The 27,329-nt window shown below is 45.4% G+C and overlaps 1 protein-coding gene across 2 annotated transcripts; it reads right to left on the reverse strand.

The window, feature by feature from the left end:
* Positions 1-1,255: 1,255 nt before the first annotated feature.
* Positions 1,256-25,634, reverse strand: DRD2 (dopamine receptor D2). Of its 2 annotated transcripts, XM_072355058.1 has the most exons (8): positions 25,021-25,634; positions 9,800-10,112; positions 7,578-7,687; positions 7,369-7,505; positions 7,027-7,217; positions 6,725-6,811; positions 5,743-6,061; positions 1,256-5,220 (listed from the first exon to the last, which is right to left on the reverse strand). In XM_072355058.1, the coding sequence occupies exons 2-8, from the start codon at positions 10,079-10,081 to the stop codon at positions 5,027-5,029; spliced, it is 1,320 nt and encodes a 439-aa protein (XP_072211159.1). In that variant the 5' UTR covers positions 10,082-10,112; positions 25,021-25,634; the 3' UTR covers positions 1,256-5,026. The 2 variants fall into 2 exon arrangements, with proteins under 2 accessions (XP_072211159.1, XP_072211161.1); XM_072355060.1 differs by lacking the exon at positions 6,725-6,811 and having other exon boundaries at positions 2,794-5,220; positions 25,021-25,617.
* Positions 25,635-27,329: the final 1,695 nt, after the last annotated feature.

A 27,329-nucleotide genomic window follows, 5' to 3' on the forward strand; every position in this document is an offset into this window, starting at 1 on the left:
AGCTTTGGAAATGCTTTTTTACTTTGTAAATTGAATGCTTCAATGCATAAATTATCTTTTTGACCTGTTTTGGTTCAAGACTGAGTAGACCAAGCCCTTTGGCTCATGCCAAGGAGCAAAACACCATCAGGTGGAACTCCAGGTTGGTAGGTCTGCCCTGGCAGCAGGATGGGCTGGTGGGTTTTGTGGTTATTTTGTCGTATAGTGAAAAATAATCTTGGAGAGAACCCCACTGGTGTGGTGAGGCTGAGGTCTCACTGTTGTACTGAGCCTGGTTGAGGTTCACATGCATCTATTGGATTGATTCTTGCATCAGTGCCAAATATCTAAGCAGCTGGCACAAGCAAACTGTGTGGCATAAGCACAGCACAAGTGTGAATGTTCCTAAATGAACATCTCTAACATATCTAGCAGTCTCTAGCATAAGACAAGAGAAAGGCAGGAGGAGAAAAGCTCCCTGTGAGCCATTCCTTTGTCCTCACCAGTGCTGCTGGTGGTGGGAATTCTCTCAGGTGGGCTCACAGGGCACTGAAATCCATAATTAGGTTTTTCTGGGGCATGTGTACATTCCTACACAGCTATCGTGCTAAAAATATGGTGGCTATGCAGATCGTCTGCAGCGCCATAGCGCTCTGACAGCTTGTGTGTGTTTTCTTCACGAGGAGATTGAGAATTTGTTCATTCTTCAGAACTGTTTATTGCTGTGCACCAAACCAGTGGCAGGTTGGTGGATGTGTTTGGCTCATTTGTCTGTTTTCACATTCATCTGCAGGCCAGGCAGATGAATGGTGTCCTGGTGAGAGTGGTGCCTTTCAATCAATCACTGCCTTCAACCTGTGCTGCTGGGCTGAGCAGTGCCAAGAAGTAAAATGCAGGCAGCTGTTGTGCCAGCAGTACCAGTGCGACTGCGCCCGGCTGTTTGTCATCCCTCCCTCCCCAGTCTGCCTCTGTCTAGACCAGAAGAGACATGGGGAGATTTAAGAGCCCTTTCTGCCTGTGTCTCCATACACCCTCTTTCCTACATCTGAGAATTTGTCTAGACAAAAGTTGGGATTCCTGGGCAAAAACTGAGATAAGGGAGAAAGAAGAAATGTGACTGATCTGCAAAGCAAGTCAGAGAAAAATACAAGGTCTCACCTACATCCTTTCCTGTTGTGCCTGTATGACGTACAGGATAACCGGACTGACCCATTACAGCAAAGCAGCTTTGTCACAGCTTCTGGTAAAAGAATGAAATAAGCAGATGACATCGGAGTAGCTTGTGCAAGTCTCTCTTTAATTACAGTGCTGGATGAAAACATTTGTTGCCTTCACACGTACTGGTGATGGGTAATGTACATTCCTGACTCTCCAGGAGCCGTATTTTCACTGGAGTTGTTCACCACAGAGGTAGTGGCTTTTTGTTTTGTTTTGTTTTGTTTTGTTTTTCTGCTCTCCTTTTTCTTTCAGCAAGATTCAACAAGCTGATCAGGAGGATCAACAGACCCACAGCTGCAGCGGGAGCAAGCAGGGAAGCATCAGTGCAGGCAAGAGGTCCCCCAGCTGCTTTGCTACACTGCAGCATGGAGCCTTGAGCCATGGAGGACACGCAGGAATAGGAAGACTCCATAAGCAAAACTAAAGCTTCAAACACAAATACCGAATCACAAAACAGGGACTGCAGCGAAGGGTTGTAACAAGTGTTTTTGAGCAGAATTCACCTTGCAGCAGAGAAAGAAACCCTTCTCATATTGTGTTCAATATTGTGCCCAGGTCTGCGGCAGGACACCTCAGTGCCTCATGCACTGTAGCCGCCTTATCACTGTGAGGGGCTGCCCAGCCCAGGGCTGGATGTCACCATGCCAGGTGCTGTGCCAGTACAGGCTGCCCTTGCCCTTGGCAATTGTTCATTCTGTGTAAAGCCACAGGTGACGAGCTCTCGTCTCCTCACAGAGCTGTGGAAGCTCAGTTCATAGACAGAAAGTGCTATAGCTTGTTCTCTAAGAGTGAGTGCTATTGGGAAAGGCAAACCTGCTGCAGAGATGAGCAGACATGACATTGCTGCTTTCCCAAGGACAGCAGGGATACAGATATTCCCAAACACTTCTGAGTTAGGAGCAGGTGGCTTAAAACCTCATTGAGATTAATGGTCATAACAGAAATGCCCAGGTTGGAGGGGACCTCAAAGCCCACCCACTGCCACCCCTGACCATGGGCAGGGCTGCCCCCACCAACTCAGGCTGCCCAGGGCCCCATCCACCTGCAGGGATGGGGCACCCACAGCTCTCTGGGCAGCAGTGCCAGCACCTCATTGCCCTCTAAGGAAAGGATTGCTTCCTAATGCAAGCTAAATCTCTCCTCTTTTAAGTCCCACATGCTGTCACTATCAGCCCATGTAAAAAGTCATTTCTCTCCTGCTTGTAAACTCCAAGTACTGGAAGGCTGCAATGAGGTCTCCCCATGGTGGTGGGCTGCAGGTAATTCTTTTCAAAGAAGACTTCTCTATGAAAATATACCTTCTCTATGAAAATATACCCATCCTTCTTTATCCTAATTAGCAAATTTATGAAGAAAACAGGCTCCTTCTGAGAACTTCTTTCTCCTGATGATGTTTTGGAAGAGCTGCTCATCACTAGATGGATTCGAATTTGGGTGTGTTGAGCTGTATTCAGAAAGCAAGGTCAGGTGGTGGTTTTGTCCCATCCTGAGTTAACACTGAACAGAAGGTAAAGTTATGGCACAAGGTTGAGGTTTTACCCACATTTGGGTCCCACACCGGGCATTAGTACAGAGGAAATATCAACTATGGCAACTTGCAAATGCTTTAATTGTTTTGGTGTTTTTTTGTGTACATGCATATTATTTTCTGTTTTGATTCAGCTCCTCACCTGGCAATTCACAAATGGCACATTTCTGCCTTTGTAAATGTGATAGAAAAATAAGCATTGGCTTATCAGTGTTTTCTTCCTCATTCAATGCAATTCAGTTCAATGCAATTCAACTCATTCAATTGAATCTTTCAATTAAGAACAGTCTGAATTGATTCCCACCACTGTGTGCACGTACCTGCTTGAAACTTTTCTGTGCCTGAGACATCTTGAGTTACACATTCAGGCATCTGTAATTTAAATTTATAGCTGTGACCAGACTTTGAAGAGCCACGTTCAAATGTTATAAAAGCCCATGGGCAAAATACTAATAACACTGGTTATCAGCTTCTTCCAGGAACAGAGGATTAGATGGGAAAGCTTCGGATCAAGGTGGGACTCCTGCCTTGGTTTCAGAAGACAACTGAGAGCATGCATTGCAGCTGCCTGACGCAGTCTCTCCTTGATGTACAGCTGGAACACATACAGCCTGTGCAGCCCGTCCCATGGGAAAACACTTTGTTAACCAAATAGGAAAAACAGATAATAAAAGAAGCACTGCGTGGCAGCGGTCTTTGTCTGATCTAAAGCAGAAACTGCGTGGATATTCCACAAACTGCATAGAGAAAAAGGGGATTATATTGCTCTCTGGATTGCTTTAACTTCTCTAGGAAATAGCAGATGATTGGAATGAGGGAGCCTGCCTCTGCATATGGCTATTGTCATCATCAAGCTCTCCAGAGCCTACACGAGTTTCTAGCCAGACCTATTTCCATGTCATTTTATTCATTTACCGTATTTTATTTACAGAGATATTATAAAATATATTGTGAACTGAGTATGATAAGCATAGAGTGAATTTGGCAATGCCAAAGTCAGCGTGGTGACATTATGCTGTTATGGATTTCCATTTGTTTTAAACTATGAAACACAATAGAGGGTGAAAGATGCTGGAAACATCCTGATGGACCCATCCAGAGTCCCACCTGGACACAGAGCAGGTCTAGCTAGGGACTTTCTTGGGCTTTTATTCTGGCTTTTTTTTCCGAAATCCACAGTCTTGATCTCCTTTGCTGTCAATTTAAATTAGGCACAATGTTACTTTGCACACTCTCTGTTGAGAAACATAGGTAAATCATATCTGAGGTGATACTTGGCTTTATGGTGCCTTAAAGTTAGGTGGGAAGAACTGGACCTAACTTGTCCTGTCAGAGTTCACATCTGAAATGGATGTGGCCCCAGATGCGCAGTCTCTCCTGGCACAGTCTCCATGTCTCTACATTCATCGTGCTATCACTCCTCACCTGGCTTTTACTTCTTGAGAGAGTCTGGAGGTGAAATGCTGGTGGGTAGAAATTGCTGCTGGGCTGGCTGGCGATCAGTGATGGTTGGCGTCTTGTTTGATCTGAGTGCATACTGTGCAGTACAAGGTATCACTTCTTTAATTTCTCTCCTTTTATTTTTTGGCTTGGGCTTCTGTTCAATTCATCCTATTTACTCGTATTTACACTGATGTTGTGGCCCTGCATGAGAATTATGCTCCCCCTCCTCCTTCTGCCCATTGCTTGTTGCAGGGGTTGGATCCGTAGGTGGCAGTGCCTTCTTAACCCACTTGGGGACCTCTTAAATTTGTATGTGTGTTTTCCCTCAGGGCTGCAGATGTTTGATATTGGGTAAGTCAGCTGGAGGTGAAGGCAAAGATATTGTATGGAGTTTCTGCAAGCTCTGTCTGGCTCCTATTGCAAAGCAGAAAAGATGCTCTTGTCTTTGGTGAGAATCATATCGGTGACTCCATGTGTGAGCCAGCAGCAGTGACTCATCACTGCCTGCACGCGGCTCTGCGAGTGTCTGTGTTTAATGCACTCAAGGTTAGATGGCCACAGGCAAGAATCAAGCGAGTGTGTCTCGATTTTTGCTTCCACTTCAAACACAGTGTGAGGGTAGCTCTTAGAAGTGCCCCTGGAATGGATATCCAGGTTGCCCCAAGGGGTGGGAGAACCTCAGGATGAAGATCCTCATGATCTCCCTGCCAAGAGGTGTGTGGGCACGGCACTCCGTGGCACTGCGCTCCTCATGCCCAGCACAAGAGCTCAAGACCTCTCCATGGCTGCCTGTTTGTGCGCATGAATGGCATTGGTTTCTGCTTCTCATTCGTAAAAGTGTGGTTAATGTTTTTACTTTTAACAGTGGAGGATCTTCATGAAAGCCTTGCGAAATTCAATATTGAAGGTGGTGTAAATAATTGGATTGACAGCACTGTTGACATATCCAAGCCACGTAAAGGCGCTGTACATTGCTGGGGGGATGTTGCAATCGCAGTGCATGTTCAAGATGTGAGTGATGAAGAACGGGAGCCAGCAGATGATGAAAACACCTGGGGGGAAAGGAAAGAGACAGATCTTGATTGCTGAAAACTGGAAAAATTCTGAGATGGAGAACATTAAACCTTCTGTTTGTTGCTATGTCTGTCTATATCCTGAGTAACCAAGTGGTAAAGAAATACTGTGCTGCTGTAAATAGACAGGTTACATCAAAAACTCTGGCCTTCAGAGGTTCCAGTTTCTTACTGAGCTATGCTGCCTCTTGTGCTAAAAGCTGTATTAGAAAGCACATGAGCCTTCTTGCTCGTCTTTTGGCAGTGCAAACACTGGACAGCTGGACAGATTCCTGAGCCTTCTGTACAGCCCCATGCCGCATTCCAGGCTGGAGGAATACAGCCTTCCTACTGGAAGCCTCTTGTCTGCTTACACAAACACATTTCTGACATACAGAGTGGAACTGTTCCATTAGGGACCTGGGAAAACAGTCTGTGTCAAACACTCAGACTGTGGACCTAGCCCTGAGTAGCTTCTGCCTGTTTCGAGGAACACAAAGCAAAGCCAGTGTGTGCTCTCACCAAGTACGATGGCTAGCATCTGGGTGGCTTTCTTCTCCTTCTGCTGTGAGAGTTTCCTTCTGTTCATAGCCTTGAGAAGAGTGCTCCTGACCTTGCCATTAGGCATGGACTGGATCTCAAAGACCTTGGCCGTGTGTAGATTTTCTTTGGCATGTCCATTCTTCTCTACTTTCCCAGGGCTGTCCACGCTGCACCGTCTAGAGACAATGGGCACAACCAGCTGGTGGTTGCTTGGTGCTGCTGGCTTGGCAAGCATTCTCTCAGGGGGACTGGTACTGGACACCATCTCCATTTCCATCTCTATGTGACTTTCTGCCTCCTGGATGAGAAGCAAATGTCCACACCATAAAGACAGGTAAATATACAGGGAGGAGCAATGAACGTTTCTTACAGAGTGAAGCTGGATGATGCTGAAGAACCATCAACACCTCTTCTCCCTCCCTGCCTTTTTAGGAGAGCCTTGGAGAAAAGTCTAGAAGTTGTTTACATGTAACAATACATTTGGGTAGATGGGTTTGAAAGAACTGCAGGAAACGACTCTTGCTCCTTCATTGCACAAGGAGGTTTAGAGATGGGAGGGACACTGTCTCCACTTCCACTCCCCGTATATTTGATTTCAGATTTAACAGTGTAAATAAAAACAAAACCAACAAGCAAAACCCAACGCAGCCAATGCAGTCCAAGACTTAAAGTAAATAATAGAGAGGAGAAGAAAATCAAAGAGACAGAAACTGTTAAAATGTCATGGCTTTTACAGCTGATCTTTAGGTGAGCTTAGTCTGGCTTCTCGAGCTCTGTGGTGTTAAACCCCCTGCTTCACTCTAAGGAACAGGAAGAATATTTAAATTTTGAGGTTGAATGGTAACCTTTGTTCTTAGCTTATTTTTCTCCCACACTGCATAAATTCATTTTGAGTCTGGAGAAGAGAGAAAAGGGGAAAGCTGAACGCTCTGAAAAACTACCACTTCTCTTTAACACTCACCACTTTGCGCTTATTAACTTGGAAACTCCCATTGGACTTCACAATAACTGTGCAGAGCTTCACGTCTTCTGGATGAGTGCATTTGTCCTAAGGGGCAAGCACCAGCTCATAGGTTACACAAGCAGATAGTAATTAGGAAGGGTTGCTGGTAGGGGAGGCATGTGGAAACACAAGCACAGGGCATGTAGCAGAAATTAATCGATGTGACTAAGGTGCTAACATGGAGAACTACTCTGAAGAGGCAGTAATGGAGGCAAGAGTCCCTCGTGTTTTTAGTGAAGGGAGGAAGCCACAGAGTTTACCTTCAGCGGTGCATGCGTATCCGAGTCCAGGCCGTGGCTGCTGCGCTTGGTGGTGACGCGCTTCCTGCGCTTGCGGAGCACGATGTAGATCTGCACGTACACCAGCAGGGTGACAATGAAGGGGACGTAGAAGGAGACAACGGAGGAATACACAACGAAGGCAGGATTGGCAATGATGCACTCCTTCTCATCTAGAAGACAAAGGTTTTGGGCTCACTGACCCTTCTGTCGGACCCATACCAACCTCCCCTCCTATATCAGAGGGCACCCAGAGTGAAAGGAGAAGTCTACCCCACAGAGCCAGGTAGATGCCAACAGCCAGCTGCAGGTGGCACAACTCACCTGCCTTGTTGAGGCCAAACAGAATTGGGCTGGAGATGGCAAACGAGAGCACCCAGACCACGGCGATCATGACGGTGACGCGGCGCTTGGAGCTGTAGCGGGTGTTGTACAGCATTGGCATCGCTACGGCTGTGTACCTGCAGCAGGAGGGCACAGACCTACGTTATTCTGCAAGTGCTGCCCTGGGTTTGTCGGCGCTGAGCCCTCACCTGTCAATGCTGATGGCACAGAGGTTCAGGATACTGGCGGTGCACATCATGACGTCGAGGGTGACGAAGATATCACAGTGGATCCGACTGAACCTCCACTCCCCAACCACCTGCAGAGAGAATGCAGTCAGTGCAGGAGGTCCCCAAGATGCTATGGAGGCATCTGACAGGATGGGCATCAACTGTATATCACAAGCAACACTAGTTGTACTTATAGCTCTTATTAGACATGCTTACAATTTAATTACACCTGGCAAAGATCAGTAATGGGGAAGCAGGATCCTTCCTTTTGTGCCTTTGTTTATGAAACTGGGGAAGAAATTTAATGTGTATTAATCTTTGTGAACAAAATGAATTTAATTCAGAGTGAAAATCTTTTGACACGTTACTTGTTGTGATAAAAAGACTGAGAGATAATGCTTCTAGCTGCCAGTAGACTTTTTCTCTTGTATTTTGCTGTTGAAATTGAACTTTGAAAATTAAATTTAATAGCAATTATTAGGACTACTGTATTTGGCATGTGATAGAAAATGTATATTTCCCTCTAATAAAAATAGAGTCCTACTGCATTTGAAAATAGAATGAATAAGATAGCTATTCTTCAGTTATTTCTGCTCTGATATACATAACCATAGGCAGCATGAAGAAGAAAGAAAGAATGACTGCATTGAAGCTTGAGTGACAGATGAATACTCAGTGATTAAAAAATCTCTTAAGAGACAAAGTCACATCAGTAACTTTGACTAGAGTTTGCCCAAAGGCAAAGGTTCCCAGCCAGATATAAGGCTGTGCAAAATCAAGTTCCTGCACTCATGGGTTTGAGTGTATGGAAAAGGCTGTGATCCCCATAGCTGGCCCAAAGAGAGCCAGGGCTCCTCGCAGCATGGGAGCTGCTGTCAGACAGGAATACAATAGATGAGTGTAACTAATCCCAGGGGCATTAGCTACAGCCACAACCAGCCTGTGGTCATGTTAATATGCTTCAGCACATGCACAATGCTTTACATTTTTAAAGTGCCACACAAACAATAATTAACTGGAGTGATAATTAGTATTGTGGCTTCTCGACAGCCCATGTCACATCAGCGGGTTTGTTTTGCCTTGCATTAATACTTAACGAGCTGATTGATTATGGCTTCTTCCACTGCTTGCCTCTGTTTTATCATTTCCTCTCCTAATGAAATGCCTGAAAATGAATTGCAAATTTGGTGTAGTTCCAGTCTTATGCTTTCTCTGTCCGTCGCCAGCATCCCAGCTTTTGGCTGCTTGAGGAATGCAGCCATCCCAGCCAAGGACAGGGGGAAGAACAGCTTCTGCTGCTCCACTCTTTCCCCTAGAGGCGTATTTCATTCTTTTGTGCTGTTTACTGTTACAAGAGTCTTCGCTGCCGGGTAAGCAGTATTTTGGGAGTATTTGGCTTTCTTAAAACAATGTGCCACTCAAGTATGGCTCTGTGCTGCAGAAGCATAGAGCTCTTTTGTACCGAAGCGACATGCTAACGGCAGTAATGTGACAAGTAGCTCACTTGGGAGTCTGTTTCTCTTATATATTGTGACATAAAAGCTCTGGATTTACAACCTACTTCTACAACCGTTTGCTCTTCTTACTACTGCAGTCCTTCAGGAATAGGTTTCTGATCACTGCTCAGTGCAGTTTTAGTGTGACCCCCATGGTGTTGTTTTAGGCTCATTCCTGTGCTTGGGAATGTACAGATTGTTGGTGCAGTCTTGAAAACAAACTTGACATCTTTCACTCTTGATCCCTGGATTTATAGGCCAAATTTTCAGTGCTATTGGGTGGTAATTCAGCCTTCTGAAAAGCAGCATGTTTTCAAGTGAACCTGTCATCTGCTATCACGTCTGTTCATTGAATAACTCAACTATTACAAAACTTAAAACAAAGAATCTTAGAATTATTAAGGTTGGAAAAGACCTCTAATATCATCTTGTCCAACCTACCACCAATACTGCCCACTGACCATGTCCCTCCACACTACATCTACCCTTTCTTCAAACACCTCCAGTGATGGTGACTCCACCACTTCCCTGGGCGGCCTGATCCAATGTCTGACCACTCTTTCTGAGGATACATTCTCCCTAATAACACCTCTGGGGAAATTCTGGAGGTCTGGAAATAGCTGATGTCCAATTTACTAAACCTTCCCCCTCAGAACTCCTTTACCATGGACCATTCAGTACTGGGAGGAAAAGCTGGCCACCTACCTCCAGATAGACCACCCAGGGCATGACCAGAGTGGCCACCAGGAGATCCGCCACCGCCAGGCTGACGATCAGGTAATTGGTGGTGGTCTGCAGGGCTTTCTCCCTGGACACAGCCATGCAGACCAGCACATTGCCAAACACAATGACAAAGATGAGGAGGGTGAGCAGCACAGCATAGTAGTTATACTGAGGCTTCTGGTCTGCACTGGACTCGTTGAGCGGCTTGCTCCAGTTCCTGTCCCCAGTGTCACTGTTGTACCAGGAAAGGTTTAGGGGATCCATGAAGGTAAGCTTGCCAGGTCCCAGCTCCACCCTGCACAAAGGTGTTGGAAAAACAGACAAATATTGACATGTAAAATAAAACTAAAATGACCATTCACACGCGGCCTTGCTCTTGAATTCCCATGTGCAGATGGCTGCTGAATGGGAGTGCTACGGACATCCAGAGCAATGCTTGAGCTGATAGTCAGATACCTGGGCAAGGATTTGGGAAGTTCATTTGGGTTAATTCCCCCAGATTTCTGCAGTCTGGGCTATCCGTTGCAATCATTACATGAAGAAAAGGGGGGCATGTCACAAGGCACAGTCAAAGAATAAGGGTGAGAGCTGTTTAATGGCGGCTGGAAGTTCTGACTGTTTGTTTGGGAGTTTCAGTTTAGAAATGGACCTTGTTTCACTTCTCAGCACTTCCTGAGATCACCCATTCCATTTTTGCCAAGCTTCACCTCCATAAAGACCAGCGTGATTTGAAAATCCGGCCATGTTCTCAACAGACCCTTAAAAAGGCCGTTTAATTTCCTCACTAAAAGACAAAGCGAATTAGATTTATAGAGCCACGTAAGTGATCAAAATAGCAAAACATTTGCAAATATCAAATTCACTTGGGAACAATGGTTTCCTTATGTTTCACTGAGCTTTTGTGCGCTTTCTTCATTCAGAGAACAATTTGTATAATAAACCCTGGAAATTTGTTGCATATGGGTCCTTAATAGCTGATAATTCAAAAAGTGTCTGTCTGACAGTGCTATCAGCGGCACTTGATAGCTCTACAAATGTCTTCTTAAAAACTGTCAAAGTGTCAGAAATTAATTAAATGTTAGCTTATGTGACTCAGAGTGAAGGGGGAAAAATCAATGCTAAATGCAGCGACAATTTCTTCTTTTCTCCCGTTGCCCTTTGATAATGCAAAGCTATCTACAGAAGGCAGAAACATGCATATAATGCAGGATGGGGGGGAGGGGGAAAGGAAGAAGCAGCAAGATAGAAAAGTATCTGGAAAGTATAAAAGGAGTTGAATGGTTTGGTACGTGCAGGTTCAGCCCCTTGGCTGCTCCAGCTCCCAACCTCTGACTGCAGTTCATTTCCAACTTGATAACTACACAAAATTACAAAGCCATGGGTCGGGTTCCAGAACCCAGAAAAAGAATGGGCATGAAAAGGTGTTTGGTCACCAGGAGGTTTGGTAAAGGCTGGGCTCTGGTTTGGGAAGCAGAACTGCTCGACGTCAGCCCAGTTTCCTTCTCCCACTGCCCTTCCCACACCAGATCATGTTCCTGTCAGGCACAGCGATGCCCCACATCAGAACTGCGGTGCTGTTGTGTTCAGCACATCTTGCATAGGTGTTTCCAAGACCATTTTGTGCAAGCCACAGTCACATCATACTGATGAACAGCAAGGTTATTTTCCAGAGCAGAGTAATAAGCTGACCTTGTGCTTCTTGTAACTCGGTATAATGGCTTTGGTCTGTTTCAGCTTTTACTCTGGTGGAAAAAAGAGGGGAAGCATAAAACTGATTTTGGTTGCAAACCCAACTGCACCATCATCCTTCTCCTGTATTTTCATTTCAGGTGTGAACCAGGAAGCCTGGCGTTAGTTCACAAGCAGGAAGGGAGGATCAGCATCCCTGTCCTACTGGGAAATTCTCTTGATGCCACCCAGAACAGGACAGTGCTTCATGGTCCTTCACTGCTGATGGCTTCTCAGCAGAGGACGGAGCAAGGAAGGGTCTTCAGTGCTTTTATCCAAACAGCTGCATGGATGGGGGTTGGGGGACGGGATCATGAGTGCAGAGGAGAGGGAGGATGGGCACCTGTGGGAATGGGGTCAGAGCTCCGCACAACACTGCCAGGGCAGCACAGAGCCAGGGCTGCTCATACAGGGCCGTGGGACGCAGGTGTGGGCAGAGCCCTGAAACAGAACAAATTCCATCCTGAATTAACTGCAGCAAAGCCACCTTAATTCCGGCTGGGAGCCCACATGAATTGTTAGCGTGCCTGAGCTAATCCAGCTGCGGATTTACCGAGCGGTCAAGGGCAGGATGGAGCAGCAAGGTCACAGCCCTGCGTCCAATGATTCCTCCCCACACTGTGCAGCTCCAAACCAGCCTAAGGCTGTGTGGGAAAGGTGTTCAGAGACAGATCTGCTCCAAAGGCATTTCTGTTTCCCAGAAATCAATGTCTAAGTGATGTCTGTACACTACAGTGCCTTCCTGAATATTGTCATCCTCTTCAGAAGATGTGGAATCGATGGGCCACAGGAAAGCTGTCAAACTGACAGCCTCTCTGTCCTGCAGATGTCTCCTGGTGCTGTTTACTGGGCTCCACAGAGAATGCAACGCAGGCACCACAATTAAGGGAGATGGTGTTGTGCTGGAGAAGGGAGGTGGGGGAAGAGGAGGAGGAGTTGCTATGTTTCCCTGTCCAGGAGTTCTGTGTGAGGGGAAGCAGCTCCTGGAGCAGTTGGGCTGTTTCTTGCATATGAGCCCTGAGCTGATGTGTGTGGCGAATTCCAGGCCTAGAGAGCAAGGAAAGCAGCAGACAGGGAGTGGGGAGCTGCAGGGCATGGGTCTGCAGGGACTGAGGAGGAGGCCAGGAATTAGGAAAATATTGTGAATTTGGACTTGGCTGAGAACCAGAGTACTTGCTGCTGCTGCTGTTCATGTGGACAAAAAATCCCTTGAATTTACTCATCTTACAATCACTGAGCTTGGAAAAGCCCTCTAAGATCACCCGGTCCAACTGTCCACCTACCACCAATGTTGCCCGCTGACCGTGTCCCTCACTGCCACATCTCCATGGTTCACAAACACCCCCAGTGACGGTGACCCCACCACCCCCCCAGGCCATGGCCACTTTTATCGACAAGAAATTTTTCCTAATATCCAACCCAAGTCTCCCCTGGTGCAGTTTGAGGCCATTCCCTCTCATCCTATTGCTGTTGCCTGGACACCCACCTCACCACAACCTCCTGTCAGGGAGTCATAGAGAGCAATGAGGTCTCCCCTGAGCCTCCCCTTCTCCACCCTGAACAATTCCAGCTCTCTCAGCCTCTCCCCATCACACCCCATTGTGCTCCAGACCCCTCACCAGCTTTGTTGCCCTTCTCTGGATATTCTCTCATTGAATTTCTTAGTGGTTCTCTCTCCAGCAATAAGATTATGCAAGCAGCAGGTTTAGCTACTTGTGCACCTCCAGATATAGAGATGAGAGGCAAAGATTTGGGTTTTTTGGAACTGAATTCTAACTTCAGCATTGCACAACCTTCATATCTATCTGATGTAACAGATCTAACCATCAAATCCTTGTAAAAGGCTGTGGAAAAGCTTCCTCCACTCCCTTTCTCTACGGGACCTCTTTAGAGTGGGGGTCTCTAGGGTCTTCAAGTCCTCTGTTATTCTAATATGAGATTATTCTATATTCTATTCTGTTATTCTATATGAGATTTTCTCTGCACCACTCAGAGCTCTGCACTACCCCTGTGCCTAAGCCACTGACCCAGCAGCAGTTCAGATAGAAGAATCACAGCAGCACCAGCTCCTCTCCCTCAGTGATGAGGAACCCCCAGCACTATTCCCAACCCAGTCAGGTTTCCGAGCCCACAGCATTGGCCCCACCAAACCAGCATCCCTTAGAGCTGCCAGCCCTGCTCAGAGGAGGCTTAGCAGGTACTCAGAAAGAAAGACAGGAAGGCTCTTTAGGCTGCAGACCACTGGTTTTCCTTCCAAACTGGAAGGACATATAAATAGCTTCCTCCAGCAATAATCTCCATCTAGAAACCAACCTCATCGCCTTTACCCATGTAATGAGAGCTCTGGCTCCTGCCTGGTAGGCTGCTGGTGCAGAGCCATTGATTCCTATCACTCCTGGAATAGACGTGGGTACAGGGCAGGCTGTACCATGTTCAGCATTTGGCAGATTAAGGATTTTGCAAGCTGGAGCTGCTCCAAACGCAGCCCACTTGAGCAGCGTTCAGCCTGGTGGAAAGGATGGGCAGGCAAGGACTGTTTTTCACACCGTTTGTGACTGCGTGTGCTCTCAGTCCTGGACTCCCAGCCAGACCATGGAAACTCTGAAGGGTTTGAGTTGACAAAGACCCCCAGAGGCCGCCCGGTGCCATCCCTGCAGTGCACAGGGACACCCACAGCTCCAGCAGTGCTCACAGCCCCGTCCAGCCTGACCTTGGCTGTGTGCAGGGACGGGGCACCACCGCCTCTCTGGGCAACCTGTGCCAGTGCCTCACCGCCCTCAGTGCCAAACCTTCTTCCTTATCTCCAGTCTCAATCTTGTAGTCTGAAGCCATTTCCCCTTCTCCCATCACACAGACCCACTACAGAGTCTGTCCCTTTCTCTCTTATTTTCATTATTTAAGGATGAGGAAATTCTCTCTTAAAATCAAAGAGCCTTCTTCTTTGGGCACACATAAAAGCAAATTGTTTAAATAACCATATTTTGCACTGCAGGTTCTAAATAAATTTGTAACGGCCATGGTGAAGGCTGAATTAGTAGGTCAGCCTCGTATGTGACTTCATTCCTGTGCTCTCACATGGAGATGGCTGCTATCAAAGGCAGGTCTTTTGACTAGAAAGACATCCCTTCTTATGAACTATTGCATTGCTGTAGACCTAACATCCTGTTTTGTACAAAAGACCTAATTCCTTAATATGCAAACTAATGCTAGATCTCCCTGAGCAGAGCTTCTGACTAATCTAACAGCCCCCCAGCCTTATGATGCTGCTAGTCCATCTTTCAGATTTTGTTTTGTATTTGAGATCATCCACCAATGTCTGCAGATAACTTTTTAATCACTGGTAGAGCTAATTGTATTATTTCTCAGGAAATTAAGAGGTCGAATCTCTTCCCTCCCATCCCCAGCAGTTATCTCTAGAAGTGGTTAACATTTAAGCAAAATATTTATACAGACTGCCCAGAGAGCTGTGGGTGCCCCATCCCTGCAGGCACTCAAGGCCAGGTGGGATGGGGCCCTGGGCAGCCTGAGCTGGTGGGGGCAGCCCTGCCCATGGCCGGGGGTGGCACCGGGTGGGCTTTGAGCTCCCCTCCAACCTAAGTAGTTTTATGAATCTGTGATTTACTTTTCAGTACTGGTAAAAAGGTGGCAACTGTTGAAGGATTTAGAAAATGCTTTGGTTTGGTCTGATTAGTGTTCCCCCTTTGTTTTGATACTTGGTATTTAAAGAGTGTAACTTAATCTGATTGCAGAAATAGATTGTGTTAATTCCTCTGTTGAATATACAATGTTTCCCTCCAGTCAGGTTCTCAGCATCGATGCAGCACATAACGCAAGGACATCTCAGCACTGAGGCCCTCAGCCATACTTTATTAAAAGTAAATAATAATAATTCACGTTGAGGATATCAAATATTTGCCTTCCACTTATGCCATCTAACATTCATTTAGCAGCTGCTCTTTTCACTGCCACTCCTATCACTAAGCTTGTTTGCAAAAATGTTTGCCAAAAGAAGTAAATTCCAAAGGAAAGCAAAGCTGCCCTTTTTCCTCTTCCCTTTCTCCCTTTCCTCTCTGTCTCCCAGGTTTGGTAGAGTTTGCCCTGAGCTGTGCAAGACTTAGATTTTCCACAAAGTCCCTTTTAGTGGATGCTCTGTGTCTCGTGGTGAGTGGGGAGCAGAGGTGGCTGCAGCCCCTGGGGGGGCAGGGTGGCTCCATGTATTCCCCCGTACAGATCAGCCAGCACTGCTCAAATTTCAAATCCTAATGATCTTTAATCATTTAATCCATGACCCAAATCAGCTCCACTGTTCTGCCTAAATCCTGACTTCCAGCACCCACCTTTGTCAGCTTTGCAAGCAAAATGGAAGTGCAAGAGCACGTATGTAGTCCAGGATGTATTCTTTCCATCTCCTCCCACAGTGTGGGCACTCAGCATCGAGGAACTGAGCTCTGCAAAGCAGCAGTCATGGCCACAGTGCTGGGAAGGACTCGGAGAGATCATGTCATTCCTGCTCTGCATCATGGCAAGTGTTTGTCTGAACGTCCCCACCCAGCTTTCCAGATAAGCACAGAAATTGTTTACCTCTTATTCCAGTAATATACGTTCAGCTGTAATGCTGCTGCATTCTTGTGTCCCCCTCCTAACTCAGTAATATGGCCCATGGGCATAGATTAACTACACAGCAGATCCCTTTAGCTGTTACTTGTGACACAGGGGTTTGAATTCCTGGAAGTTCTATTGCTGCTGGGCAGATTTATTCCCACTGGAGGTTTTGACATTATTTCAGGTGGATTTGGCCCTTAGCTTGGGTATCAGAAATGCCGTGTGTCTCGAGAATATACATAAGAAAGAGCCACATGCAATATAAAGGCCAAACCTGTCTGAAAGTGCCAGCAAGATGATTTTTCTGAACAAACAAACAAAACCAATCCACCAACCAAACCAAAAGCTTTACAGAGAGTCAGCCTGCAGGGAGTCACCAGGACTGCAAAGCCTGGCCAGACCTTTCCCTGCTGCCCTTCACACTGCAGAGGTTAGGAGGGAATTTGCAGCCATGTCCCCATGACAGCACTGCAGTGACACCATGCTGTCACCCTTCTTCCCCCCCCGGGTCACCTGAGGACAACCCCTCCTGTTCACACACTGCAGGGAAGCGGCACAGAAGGGGCTGGGCATCTCTCCCCCAGCCCTTTGGCTGAGCTGATGGGAGATGCAGTATGACAAGGAGTGTCACACATGATCAGACATCCCCATGAGACAGCCATGCTGCCCCGCTTGACTCACCCAGTCCCTCACCGCTGTCCCAGAGCAGCAGGAACCCCATGATCTCAGCCCCATTGCCAAGCCCTGTAGAGGTGGTGAGGGGAGACTGCCTCTGTCCTGCCAATGTCTTGGGATGGGAAGAAGAGATAAACCATCTCGGAGCCCATGTGGGTGGCATGAGTTGAGGGAAAGCAGTGACTTTGCCCCCATGGTGCAGGGCATGCTTGTTTTCCAGGTGAGCACAATCTGGGTAATCTGGACCTGTCCAGTTACAGATTCCATATCATTTGCATGTTCATTTAATCCAGAAAGTCATTAACGGGGCTCCAGATAGTCATGAATATTTCCATCCCATACAGAAGGAGCAGGTACTCTTTCCAGTGAAACATTGCAAGGAGTCACCAATGTTTTTAATTATGGAGTGCTTGGTAAAAGTAATTGTAGAAGTTAAAGTAGATCCAGAGCCAGCACTGCCTCCAGTGACAGTTTTATTCATCAGCAATATAAATAAGGGGGCAGAGGTGACCAAAAGCAAGGTGTGCATGGGCTGAACAGATGCTCCCTGTCTGCTGGAGGTGAAACAAGCAGAGAAGTGCAAGGAAAGTCTCTGCCAGGCACTCACCTTCCTAAAACAAATGCAGTGTAACACTGCAAAAAGGAGCATGCTCTCTAACACTCATCCTGTAAAGTTTCCTTCATCCTCCCATCAGAGCTCAGTCTTCTCATCCCATTTTGAAGAAATAACTTGCAATGAGATTCAAAAGAGGTTTTATTTGCTGTTTTCCACCATATCTGTGTCTTGTTTTTTTCTGCAAACTGATGTGCAACAGTGCTGAAATAACACCGAATTTCCTCTCAGCATTAAATATTGTTCCAATAAACAGAAACAAGCTGAGAGAAGACTCAGGAAGGTGTGAATGTGATTTCCCTTGCCCATGTGTGCTGACCTGCCTTCACTGCCTCTCAGTGCTGGTGCCATCTGCACCCTCCTTGTGGAGTTTTGCAAAGTACAAGCACCAGACCAATGGTTTTGTTCCTAACTCAGGTGTGGGGTTGGTTGGACAGGAAAGTCCTTGTGATTTGACTTCATCACTTGGAAAGGAGATGCGTTCTTAGCGATCGATGTGCTGTCACACCAGACGCCCCGGGAACGTCTTCAATGTAACGCTATTAGGGTGGAGTGCTGAGAGAAACAACCCATCACTGAGCTGTTCTCCCATCCAGTCATTGCTTTACTTCAGTATTTCCTGAATGTTCCTTTTATTTCCTTATTCCTTGCTCCTATAAACTCTCTGATATGGTGATTCTGTGATCTGAGCCTTTCTGAATCAGAAATTCAGCAGTTAACCAAATTGCAGTGTGAGGACCCAAGGGATTTTAACTTTATTATCATTATTTCTTTTCATTGTTTTCTGTCACTGCTGTAATTTCCTAATTGATTCTTCTTTCACAATAAGGAAAGGAAAAAATAAAAACCCTCAAGATAAATAAAAATAACACTTGGAAAGGAAATTGCAAAGCAATACACATCATATGTAGGCAAACATCCTCCTACATAACGAATAATTGCACATTGTTATCGCGTGGAGCTCTCTTTTCATTAGCGAAGCACCTTCCAGAAGAAATACATATGTTTCTATTCTAGAAGGGGTATTTAGAGAATATTTTGGCTTTACTGGCAGTGTGGAACAGGGAATGGCAAAATTTCTCTTCCAGAAGCACTCACCTCTGTCAGAAGCACTGAACCCAGAACTCTTCAGCTAAAGAAGCTGTGATAGCAAAGAGATTATTGTGCTTGTAATGGGGAAAAAAAGCCAACAAGAAAATTGGTGGGAAAAGGATCTGCCCTTGGAAATAGATTTGGCCATTAAGTTTTTGGCAAGTCCAAGCTCTTAATACTCTACAGAACCAACATAGTGATTTGGGGCAGCAGTTACCCCAGAGCTGTCCTGGGAAATCCCAAAACCTTCATTACTGCTGCTTGACAGCGAAGAACAGACTGCTCTGCTCATCTTAGTTTTCTAAAGTGGAACCACCAAGGGAAGCCCAAGGGAAGGTTGGCTGTACCTTCGCATGAAGCTGTAAAATAATTATAATGTTTTTGTAGAATCACAGGATGGTTTGAGTTGGAAGGGACCTGAAAGGCCGCCCGGTGCCATCCCTGCAGTGCACAGGGACACCCACAGCTCCAGCAGTGCTCACAGCCCCGTCCAGCCTGACCTTGGCTGTGTGCAGGGACGGGGCACCACCGCCTCTCTGGGCAACCTGTGCCAGTGCCTCACCGCCCTCAGTGCCAAACCTTCTTCCTTATCTCCAGTCTAAATCCCACTTTTTGGTTTGAAGCCATTTCCACTTGTTCTATCACAGCAGATCCCTCTAAAGACTCTACCCCCTTCCTTTTTTCAGCCCCTTTGGATACCGAAAGGAATAACAGTTTTAATAATCTCCTATTATTTATTTACACTGGAGGAGGTCTGGAATCCCAACTTATGGATTACGACCAATGTGATATACATGTTGTACAGCCAGGACAAGCTAACAGTAAAGACATGCAGAAATTCTGGCTAACACGCAGATTTGGATGCTGAGTTTTTGATTCTTCTGTTAGTCAGATAATTAAAAATCTCTAATTATTAGCATCAGATTGCCATTAAGAAGGTGAAAATAAGGAGCTTACGCATTCACTCAATCATAGTGTGCTGAAGTATTCCTGTACAATCACAAAGACATTTTTAAAGCATCCATAACCCCACAGAGATTATAAATGATTCATGTACTGGGATCAGGGCCGTTCTTACTATTTAATCAGATTGATGGCTTTTTAAAAATATATATATATTATTAATGATTTTTTAATTAATAAGACCTTTTCAATTGTGGCTTATCAAGCATGGCTAACTAAATTTGGACTTCTCCATCTGTGTGTAGATGCTAAAGGACAGTGAGCTGGTTGGGGGCACCCTGTTCTCTCTGCTGTTGGGAGATGCTGGATTTCCAAGCATGTAGACAAGGCTCTTCCTGGACTGGTTTGTCTGGACCGGTCGCCAGAGAAAACAGAACAAGGTTTGAACTCCAACCTCGGGATCCTTCAGTCCCACAGATAATCACACTTCTCCAGTCTATTTCAGAAATACGTGAAAGCTTGAAATATGCAGATAAGGAGGTTACAGGAGGTCAGGAGAGTGCCTGTGCCAAGCAGAATCTTAATCTGTTAAAACTCCAAACTGCACGAGAAATCTAAATAGCGCTTGGGGCCACTGCTCAGATCAGACAAGTAATTTGCAAGGTGTAATCTATTGGGTAATACATTTAACTGTTCTGATGTCTTTCCTCATTTCTAGTGTTCAGGAGAATGTGATTCAGAAACCTGTGGTGTTGGTGAAGGGTTCATTTCTCTACAAAGCTACAAATTGCGCAGTGCGTTCTCAATAGTGTTGATTTTGCTGATGCATCCACAGCGCTAGCGGTTGGCAACCTGAAAAGTGAGTAAAATCAGATACATGTATTTACCAACTAATAAGTGTGTTTTCAGCTCTCAGACAGAAACAGCTGAGGCTACAGAATCTGAAATTTGGGATAAATAATGGAACACGCATGGAAAGGAAGATAAAAATCAAACTGAATGGTAAGTGCAAGGGCTGTACAGCCACCGTGGATTTCACTTAGTTCAGCAGGACTGGATTGCACTCTGATTAGCCTTCCACAGACAGCAGTACACAGGTTTGATGTGTTTATTCAGCTCCTCTAGAAATTTGAAGTGTGGACGTCACTCTGATCATCCAGGCCTACCGACAGGGCTCGGCACTGTGATCTATTATTGACTGCTTTTATTGCTCCTTCCAGTCTATCCCTCTTTCTCCAGTGCTACAGAACACATAAGGCTGCATTTACATTTTCTGAATGGACTAATCATGGCTCTCTGCTTTGATAAAGAATGTGCAGCCTCCCACATAACCACATGGAAACCAACGGGGAAGAGTAAACCAGAAATAAACCCGTTCCAGGGGGCTGAGAGAAAAATACCCACCAAGATAATTGGGAGGGATGTACAGCAAAGAAGCAGTTGAACACAGAGTCACATCTTTTAAAAAATTATAATGCTAAAAATATCCAGATGAAGGACAGCAAGAGAAAACATGATTGAAGCGGAACAATTGGTAGGGGAGTTAATACTTATTAGCAACCGTTTTAGATTGAATATAGGTTGGTTTTGTAACAGCACAAAGAATGATGCATCTGACAGGACTTAAACAATTGCCTCCCCCTTCCCAAAGAATCTAGTTAGCAACATTCTGCTGCAAATTAATCGGTCTCAGTTGTGTGCTCCTGAAGAGTTCGCCCAAGCAAATCTACGTGCTTCACGTTTTTCTCTGTAGAATGCTGCAACGTTTGATCCCAAACAAATCTTGGCAAACCTTTTACCCCTGAGTTCCAAACCTTATTATGCTTTAAGACACGGCCTACTGTATTTTTCCCTGTAGCCTTATAAGAATAACCTTGAAGAGTCGGACAGATTTCCTTTAGTCCATCGCTGCTCCTCCAGCAGAAACTGAAACGTATTGCCTGGGCAGGAGCATGAGAAAGGGGCAGCATGTGTGATATTTTTGCAAGTTGCCTCTCATCATACAAGATTTAGCATCTCAGGCATTCACTGAGCAAGCGTCCCTCCTGTATATTTATTGCCCATTGGAGAATTCATTTCCCTTGTACTTGAGACTGCCTAACCCAGATTAGCAAGACTCTCCCCTTAAACCTAGGTTAACAATGTTTAGGAACATCTAGCATCCAGACATACTGTGCCAAGAAGCTTTACAGCTAAATTACATGTTGTGTGGACATCCTAAATCTCTTAGCCTTGAGACGTTGGCTATGGCCATGTCAGAAAGCTCCTTTCCAGATTCCCTGAGAGTTCAGAGGAAATTTTTGCACACAGGGTGAAACTGAAGAAGAGTTGTTATGAGATGATCACGAGGTTCATGGGTCAAACCCTTCTTATTCATATCTGAAGATCCACAGATGCTTGTGGATTTGAGGATAGGTGTTCTTTTCAAAGTTCCTTGTTGTATTAGAGAATTCGTACATGGTGTTTGTCAAAAATATGGTGACTTACATGAAGAAGTGCATGAGAAAAAGGGCAAGCCTGGCAAAAGGGGCTTAAAGACAAGCAAGTAAATGCTTTGTAGAAACACAGTAGGACTTCATTCCACTGCTTCTGTCACACAGTGGAAATAGCAGTGTCCGAATATTTCCAAGTAATACGAAACCCTACTTTCTTCCGGGGGAAGCTTGATTTCTCTTCCTATCCAAATACTTCCCTCAGTTTCACAGGTAGATAATTCCACACAACACACTGGATACCCACAGATAAGGCAGTTTGTATCAGTCCTCAGGGTTCTTACAGACATGGAGCAGTTTGGCTGTTACACAGAGTGGATTCAGCTGCCCCATAGAAGTGAAGTGTTCCATTCAGAATGTAAAATATGGCATTTTCTTGTAACTATTTTTTTTAACCCAGCAGTGAACACAGGGGCATCCAGGGTAATTACACTTCCCAAGAGGTTTTACTGTGTCCTTTTGAGATGCATCAAAATATCAGCACTATGAGCTCTTAAAAGGTAAAACTGAACTCCAAATTTTAAGCAAGCACAGAATGTGGTGGGGGGGCAGGAGTGGTTTTTTGTGTGTGTTTCACTGCTAAGGTGGAATTTTAGAAGAAGAATGCATAGGGAATCATAATGTGTGTGCTAGGCCTTTCTGCTCAGTGGTGTCACGGGTCTTCACTGTCAGTGCCATTGCTCAGCACTTTCAACCTGATTGCAAAATGCTGCTGTTCTTTTCCAGTTGCATTTAACAGCAAGTTTGTAACTTGCACCGTCCATTGACCAGTGCCTGGAGCCTTTGCTAATGGTAGCAACAGCCTGAGTGTGCAACCCCAATAGCATACAGGGAGGAATATACTGAAACTGCAATGAAGTGCCATTAAGGGAAGTGCTGAGTATTTCTCCCAGGCAGGTGCCTTACACTTCAGCAAAGCTGGGAAGGACTGAAGTGCAATCTTTGTGCTTGCTGCTTTGCATGCATGCAGTGCATGCAGAGAGAGTGGATGCCAAGCTGTGATTCCTTCATGAGAGGTGCACGTATATCCACACTGCCGTTGTTCCATGGATTCACATGGGTGTAACCCCAGTGGGCAGCATGGCAATATGGGGCTGCGTCGGGGGAGCACTGTCAGGGTGGGACTGCAGGACAACATGTGACCTCTTACCCAACTGACATCACAACTGAGCCTCTCACCAGTGTGAAAGTGGCACAGAAGGAAAATGCAAAGGAAAAAGGAGGTTCTTTGCTTCTTGATACAGACCGTGTTTGCTACAACTTAACCTGTACCATCAGCCCAGCTTCACCTGGCTTTCAGAAGTTCACGTCCTCTCCCTGATGTCTGAAACTTGCAATCTTACTCTGCAGATGCTGTGACACCTCACCTTATTATCAGACAATTGTGGCTCTATAGCTAACTTTAGAAACATTAGGGAAAAGGCAGGATCCAAACTCACATCTACATAGATGAGTATGTATTCTGCTGATACACAACCATTTCTCCCAGTTTTATGATTTCAGACAGAAGATCCAAAGTCTGCATTTCTCACTTTCTTTCTCACTCCATCAGATTTGCCTGGCATACATTCCCTGCTTGTGTAAGCAGAAGATAACCACGCAGTACTGGAGATCAATAGAAAGTGCTTTTACAACTCTGCTCTGAGGAATGGGACACAGGGAATAGATTCTGAAGTAGCAGAATTTCTGGAGACTGAAAACAACAAATGGAGAAAAAATGCACAAAAGTTACAGACGGTGCTATTTCCACTTCTTTAGTTGGGTTCTTCTCACAGCTTTGATGGAGTTATTGGCAATGGATTTTCCCTAGATTGCTGCAAACAAGTGACTTTTATGCAATTTCTAAAGCATAACCACAGGATTCTATGATTCTATGATATGTTTATGAACTTTTATGATCATTCTGTGGTTAAAGAGGAACGACTGAATGAGACACTGTACATGTAAGAAATATAGTCCATGCTATTTTGCAGTGAACTGTGCGCAGTCTATTTGAACATTTATATCATGATTTTCTGGCTGGCTACTTACAAAACAACAATGCTTTTTTTCCCCTCTTTTTTGACTTTAAGTTCTACTTGTTGAACAGTGATTCATGCTCCACATGCTGTTACCTCTATGGCTTCATGCTTTGCATGTGGGTAAGTCAGGCTGAGAGGGACTTGACAGTGAGGATGTGTGATCTGTGTAGAAACCACCTACAGTCAACAGCTTTGAATAAAAATACTTCAGTGCTGTACTGGACCCAACACAACCCTCTCATCTGCTTCCCTTGCCTCACTCCTTAGTTTCCTCTGGTTTCAAAAAGCCAGATGAAACTTACAGATGAAGGACAATGGGGAAATATTAAGGCAGAAACAGGAATAATTCAGAGTTCTTTTATGCCACAAAGGTTATCATAAACCTTGCAGGATTTCTGAAAGCTTGCCTTACAGGGCCTGTTCTGGGAAGGGAGATAGAAACAAATCTGATGTCCTTCACTGGGAACGATAGCTCAACATCACAGCTGGTACTGGGAAGTGAGTTATAAGGTTATAAAGCTTTACATTGCTTTATGTAAAAATAATAATAATAATAATAAAATTAAAAGTAAATAAAAAATAAACAGTCAGTGTCATGAGATAAAAAATTTTCCTAAAACAGTTTGACTGAACAATCTTATTCTTTGGGGAAACTGATTGTACCTACATTGTACTCTATCTACACATCCTCCTCCTACAGCTTTCCCCGCCACTTTATTTCCATTCTATGCCTGTGAAAGCAACGTTAAGAATTAAACTTCTAGAACCAAGCCTATTTTCTTAGCATCTCTACATGCACCTCTAGTATTTAAAACCATTGTTTATTGGTTTGCAGTAAGTGTTTCAAAAGAAAAAAAATCAAGATGGTCTGTGTTTTTCAATTTCAAGTCTTGCTTTCACCTACTCTATTTCAAAAGGGATCTGACAGTATAACAACAAATATTTTCTCTTTCCATAGTCCTTATTTACATTGCTAGGCAGTGGTGAATACACCATCTATTCGTCTCTCTCCTCCATTACTGGGATATTCACAGCATTTGTATTTCTTGCAGAAAAGCATCGAGATTTGTCTCTTACCTTCAAGCCATATGAATTTCTCGAGCAGAGGCGGCAGTACTTTGTGCCAAATATATCCAAAACACCACAACTCTCCACCGTGGCTTCTTCTGAGCTCTCCCGGGTTTCCAAAGAGACTTTTCAGTATTCGGGGGCACTTTTCCTGACCGTGCGTATGCAGGGAAGCAAAAAACAAACTGGGACTCGTGCAGACGAACCTTGCTGTGGTTAACCCCAAGCCAAGCTAGCAACTGCTGGAACTTCAGAAGCTCGGGGAGCACTTTGGCTTCCCGGGAAGACACGATCTGGGAGCAAAGCTTCCTGCAGAAATTCTCTGTCCATTTCCTTCAGCACATCACTGGGTGGAGAAGCGGCAGCTCCATCCCCGTTCCCAGAGCCCGCATTGGGCTCGCTGGCAGCCAGAGCCGCCCCTTCCTCCCACGCCGAGATGCAAACAACCTGTTTCCACTCCAGCTCCCTGGGCTGGCCGCGAGATCCGTCCCCTTCCCTCCGTGCTCTGCCTGCCAGGGGCAAACTTGCTCCTCCAGGAGATGGCTGCAGGGCAGGCGGGCGGCTCTCCCGCCCCGGGGCTGCGGAGCGAGCGGCGGATTCAGCACCGGGAGCCGGACAGCGGCGCCGGGCGGGGCAGGGGCGGGGCGCCCGGCGGGGATCTCCCGGAGGAACCTCGGGGGGAGAGGAGCCCCGCGGGACCCCGAAGGTTCCTCTGCTGCCCCTGCGACCTCCCGGCTCTGTGCACAGCTGTCGGGTTTCACGTGGAGGGCAGGCAAAAGGCGGTGTGACCCCCGGGACGGGTAGGGAAGGGAAGGAGGCAGGGTAGGGGAGCTGCCTCTAGGTGTTATTTCTTCTGTATACTTTCTTTGTAAAGAAGCAGATCGATGCCAAGGAGAGAGATCGTTCTTCTGCGTTCTTCCCCGGAAGAAAGGTCCCAGTACAGTCCTATGTGTTTGAGAATCAGACCGGCTGAAATTCTCAGCAGTGCTCCTGCTTTGAACACTCTGTAGTGCTTAATAGATCTCTTTGCAATTGAAACACCACGAGAAAGCATTTCCTGCAAGGATGATGAAAGTATAGCTGCTGATGCAATACTTTAATATATTCTTATACATTACTATCCTTAATGTTCCCTAACTTTCAAAGTATTAGAAGTCCCTAAATTTCAAGATGTTTCATAAGAAAGCTTTTCTTTCCACATAAATGGCTTAGTTTTCATTTCTGAATGTTTTCACATCTTACCAAATAACGCTGGGCAGAGAAAAGTGAATGAAAGCCACCCCTTTGGTTAGGTTTAAAAAAGGTTTGATTCCCAGCACGGGAGTGGATCTCAAATAGTGCTTTCAATATCTTCCAAATGTGGAACCCAGAACATTTTGCAGCAGAGCTACTGACCCCTTTAGGATATTGCATACATCAATTGCTTTGAAACTGACATATACTTGTCTTTCTGATTCATCTCAGTCAAACCAGATCGGTCTGACTTTCCAAGCATTACTGAAATGCTGTCCTTTTTGTCCAAGCGATGTCCTGCTGTGAGTTCTGCGGTGCTCAGGCGGACGGATGAACAGCAGAGCTGACACCTTTTGCACAAAACCCAGCGACAGTCACAAAAAAATGCTCTCATATTGCAGTAAACTGGAAGTTTTCATCTGAAAACTCGGTTCTAGTCCAGGAAAGAGCAGCTTTGCAAGAGGTGTTAACCAGACTGCATGGATCTCCTTGGAAAGTCTGAAGTGAGGTTCTATCAAGAATTTCAACAAATGCCCTCGAGTCAAATGAATCATTGGAGTGAATAAAACACAATAACAACAACAATTGAGGCATTCAGAAAAATTAAATAGAAAAAAAAAAAAAAAAAAAAAAAAAAAAAAAAACAGCCCTGTACCCGAAGCCAAAATAAAATGAAACTTCAAAACCACGACAATAACTTCTGATAGTTTTATCCACGAGTAAAATCTCTCTTAATTTGTTTGATGCATCCCTGGTTTGTGATTGCTTGTCGAGGAGGCTCTGCTTGCTGCCCTTTGGTTAAAGGCTGTCCAACAGCAGCTCTCTGCAAGCAGGCAATTCCAATGAGGTGGTACTGGTTAATTTGGAGTGCACACCTCTCTCCTAGGACATATCTCCTCTTTGATTTTAGGAGTACAATGATGGGAGTACAGTTCCTGAGGCAAATATGAGCATTTTGCAATATTTCTTCTACATGTGTTCTCTTTTTGCTTCTCTAACAGAAAACTTGGTCATCTGATCAGCACTGGAAGCACATTAGGATAAGACACATCCCACACTGCACCACACCACTGAAGAAATAAAAT

The sequence above is a fragment of the Excalfactoria chinensis genome, chromosome 21 (genome assembly GCF_039878825.1).
Source record: "Excalfactoria chinensis isolate bCotChi1 chromosome 21, bCotChi1.hap2, whole genome shotgun sequence".
In the NCBI taxonomy this organism is placed as follows: domain Eukaryota; kingdom Metazoa; phylum Chordata; class Aves; order Galliformes; family Phasianidae; genus Excalfactoria; species Excalfactoria chinensis.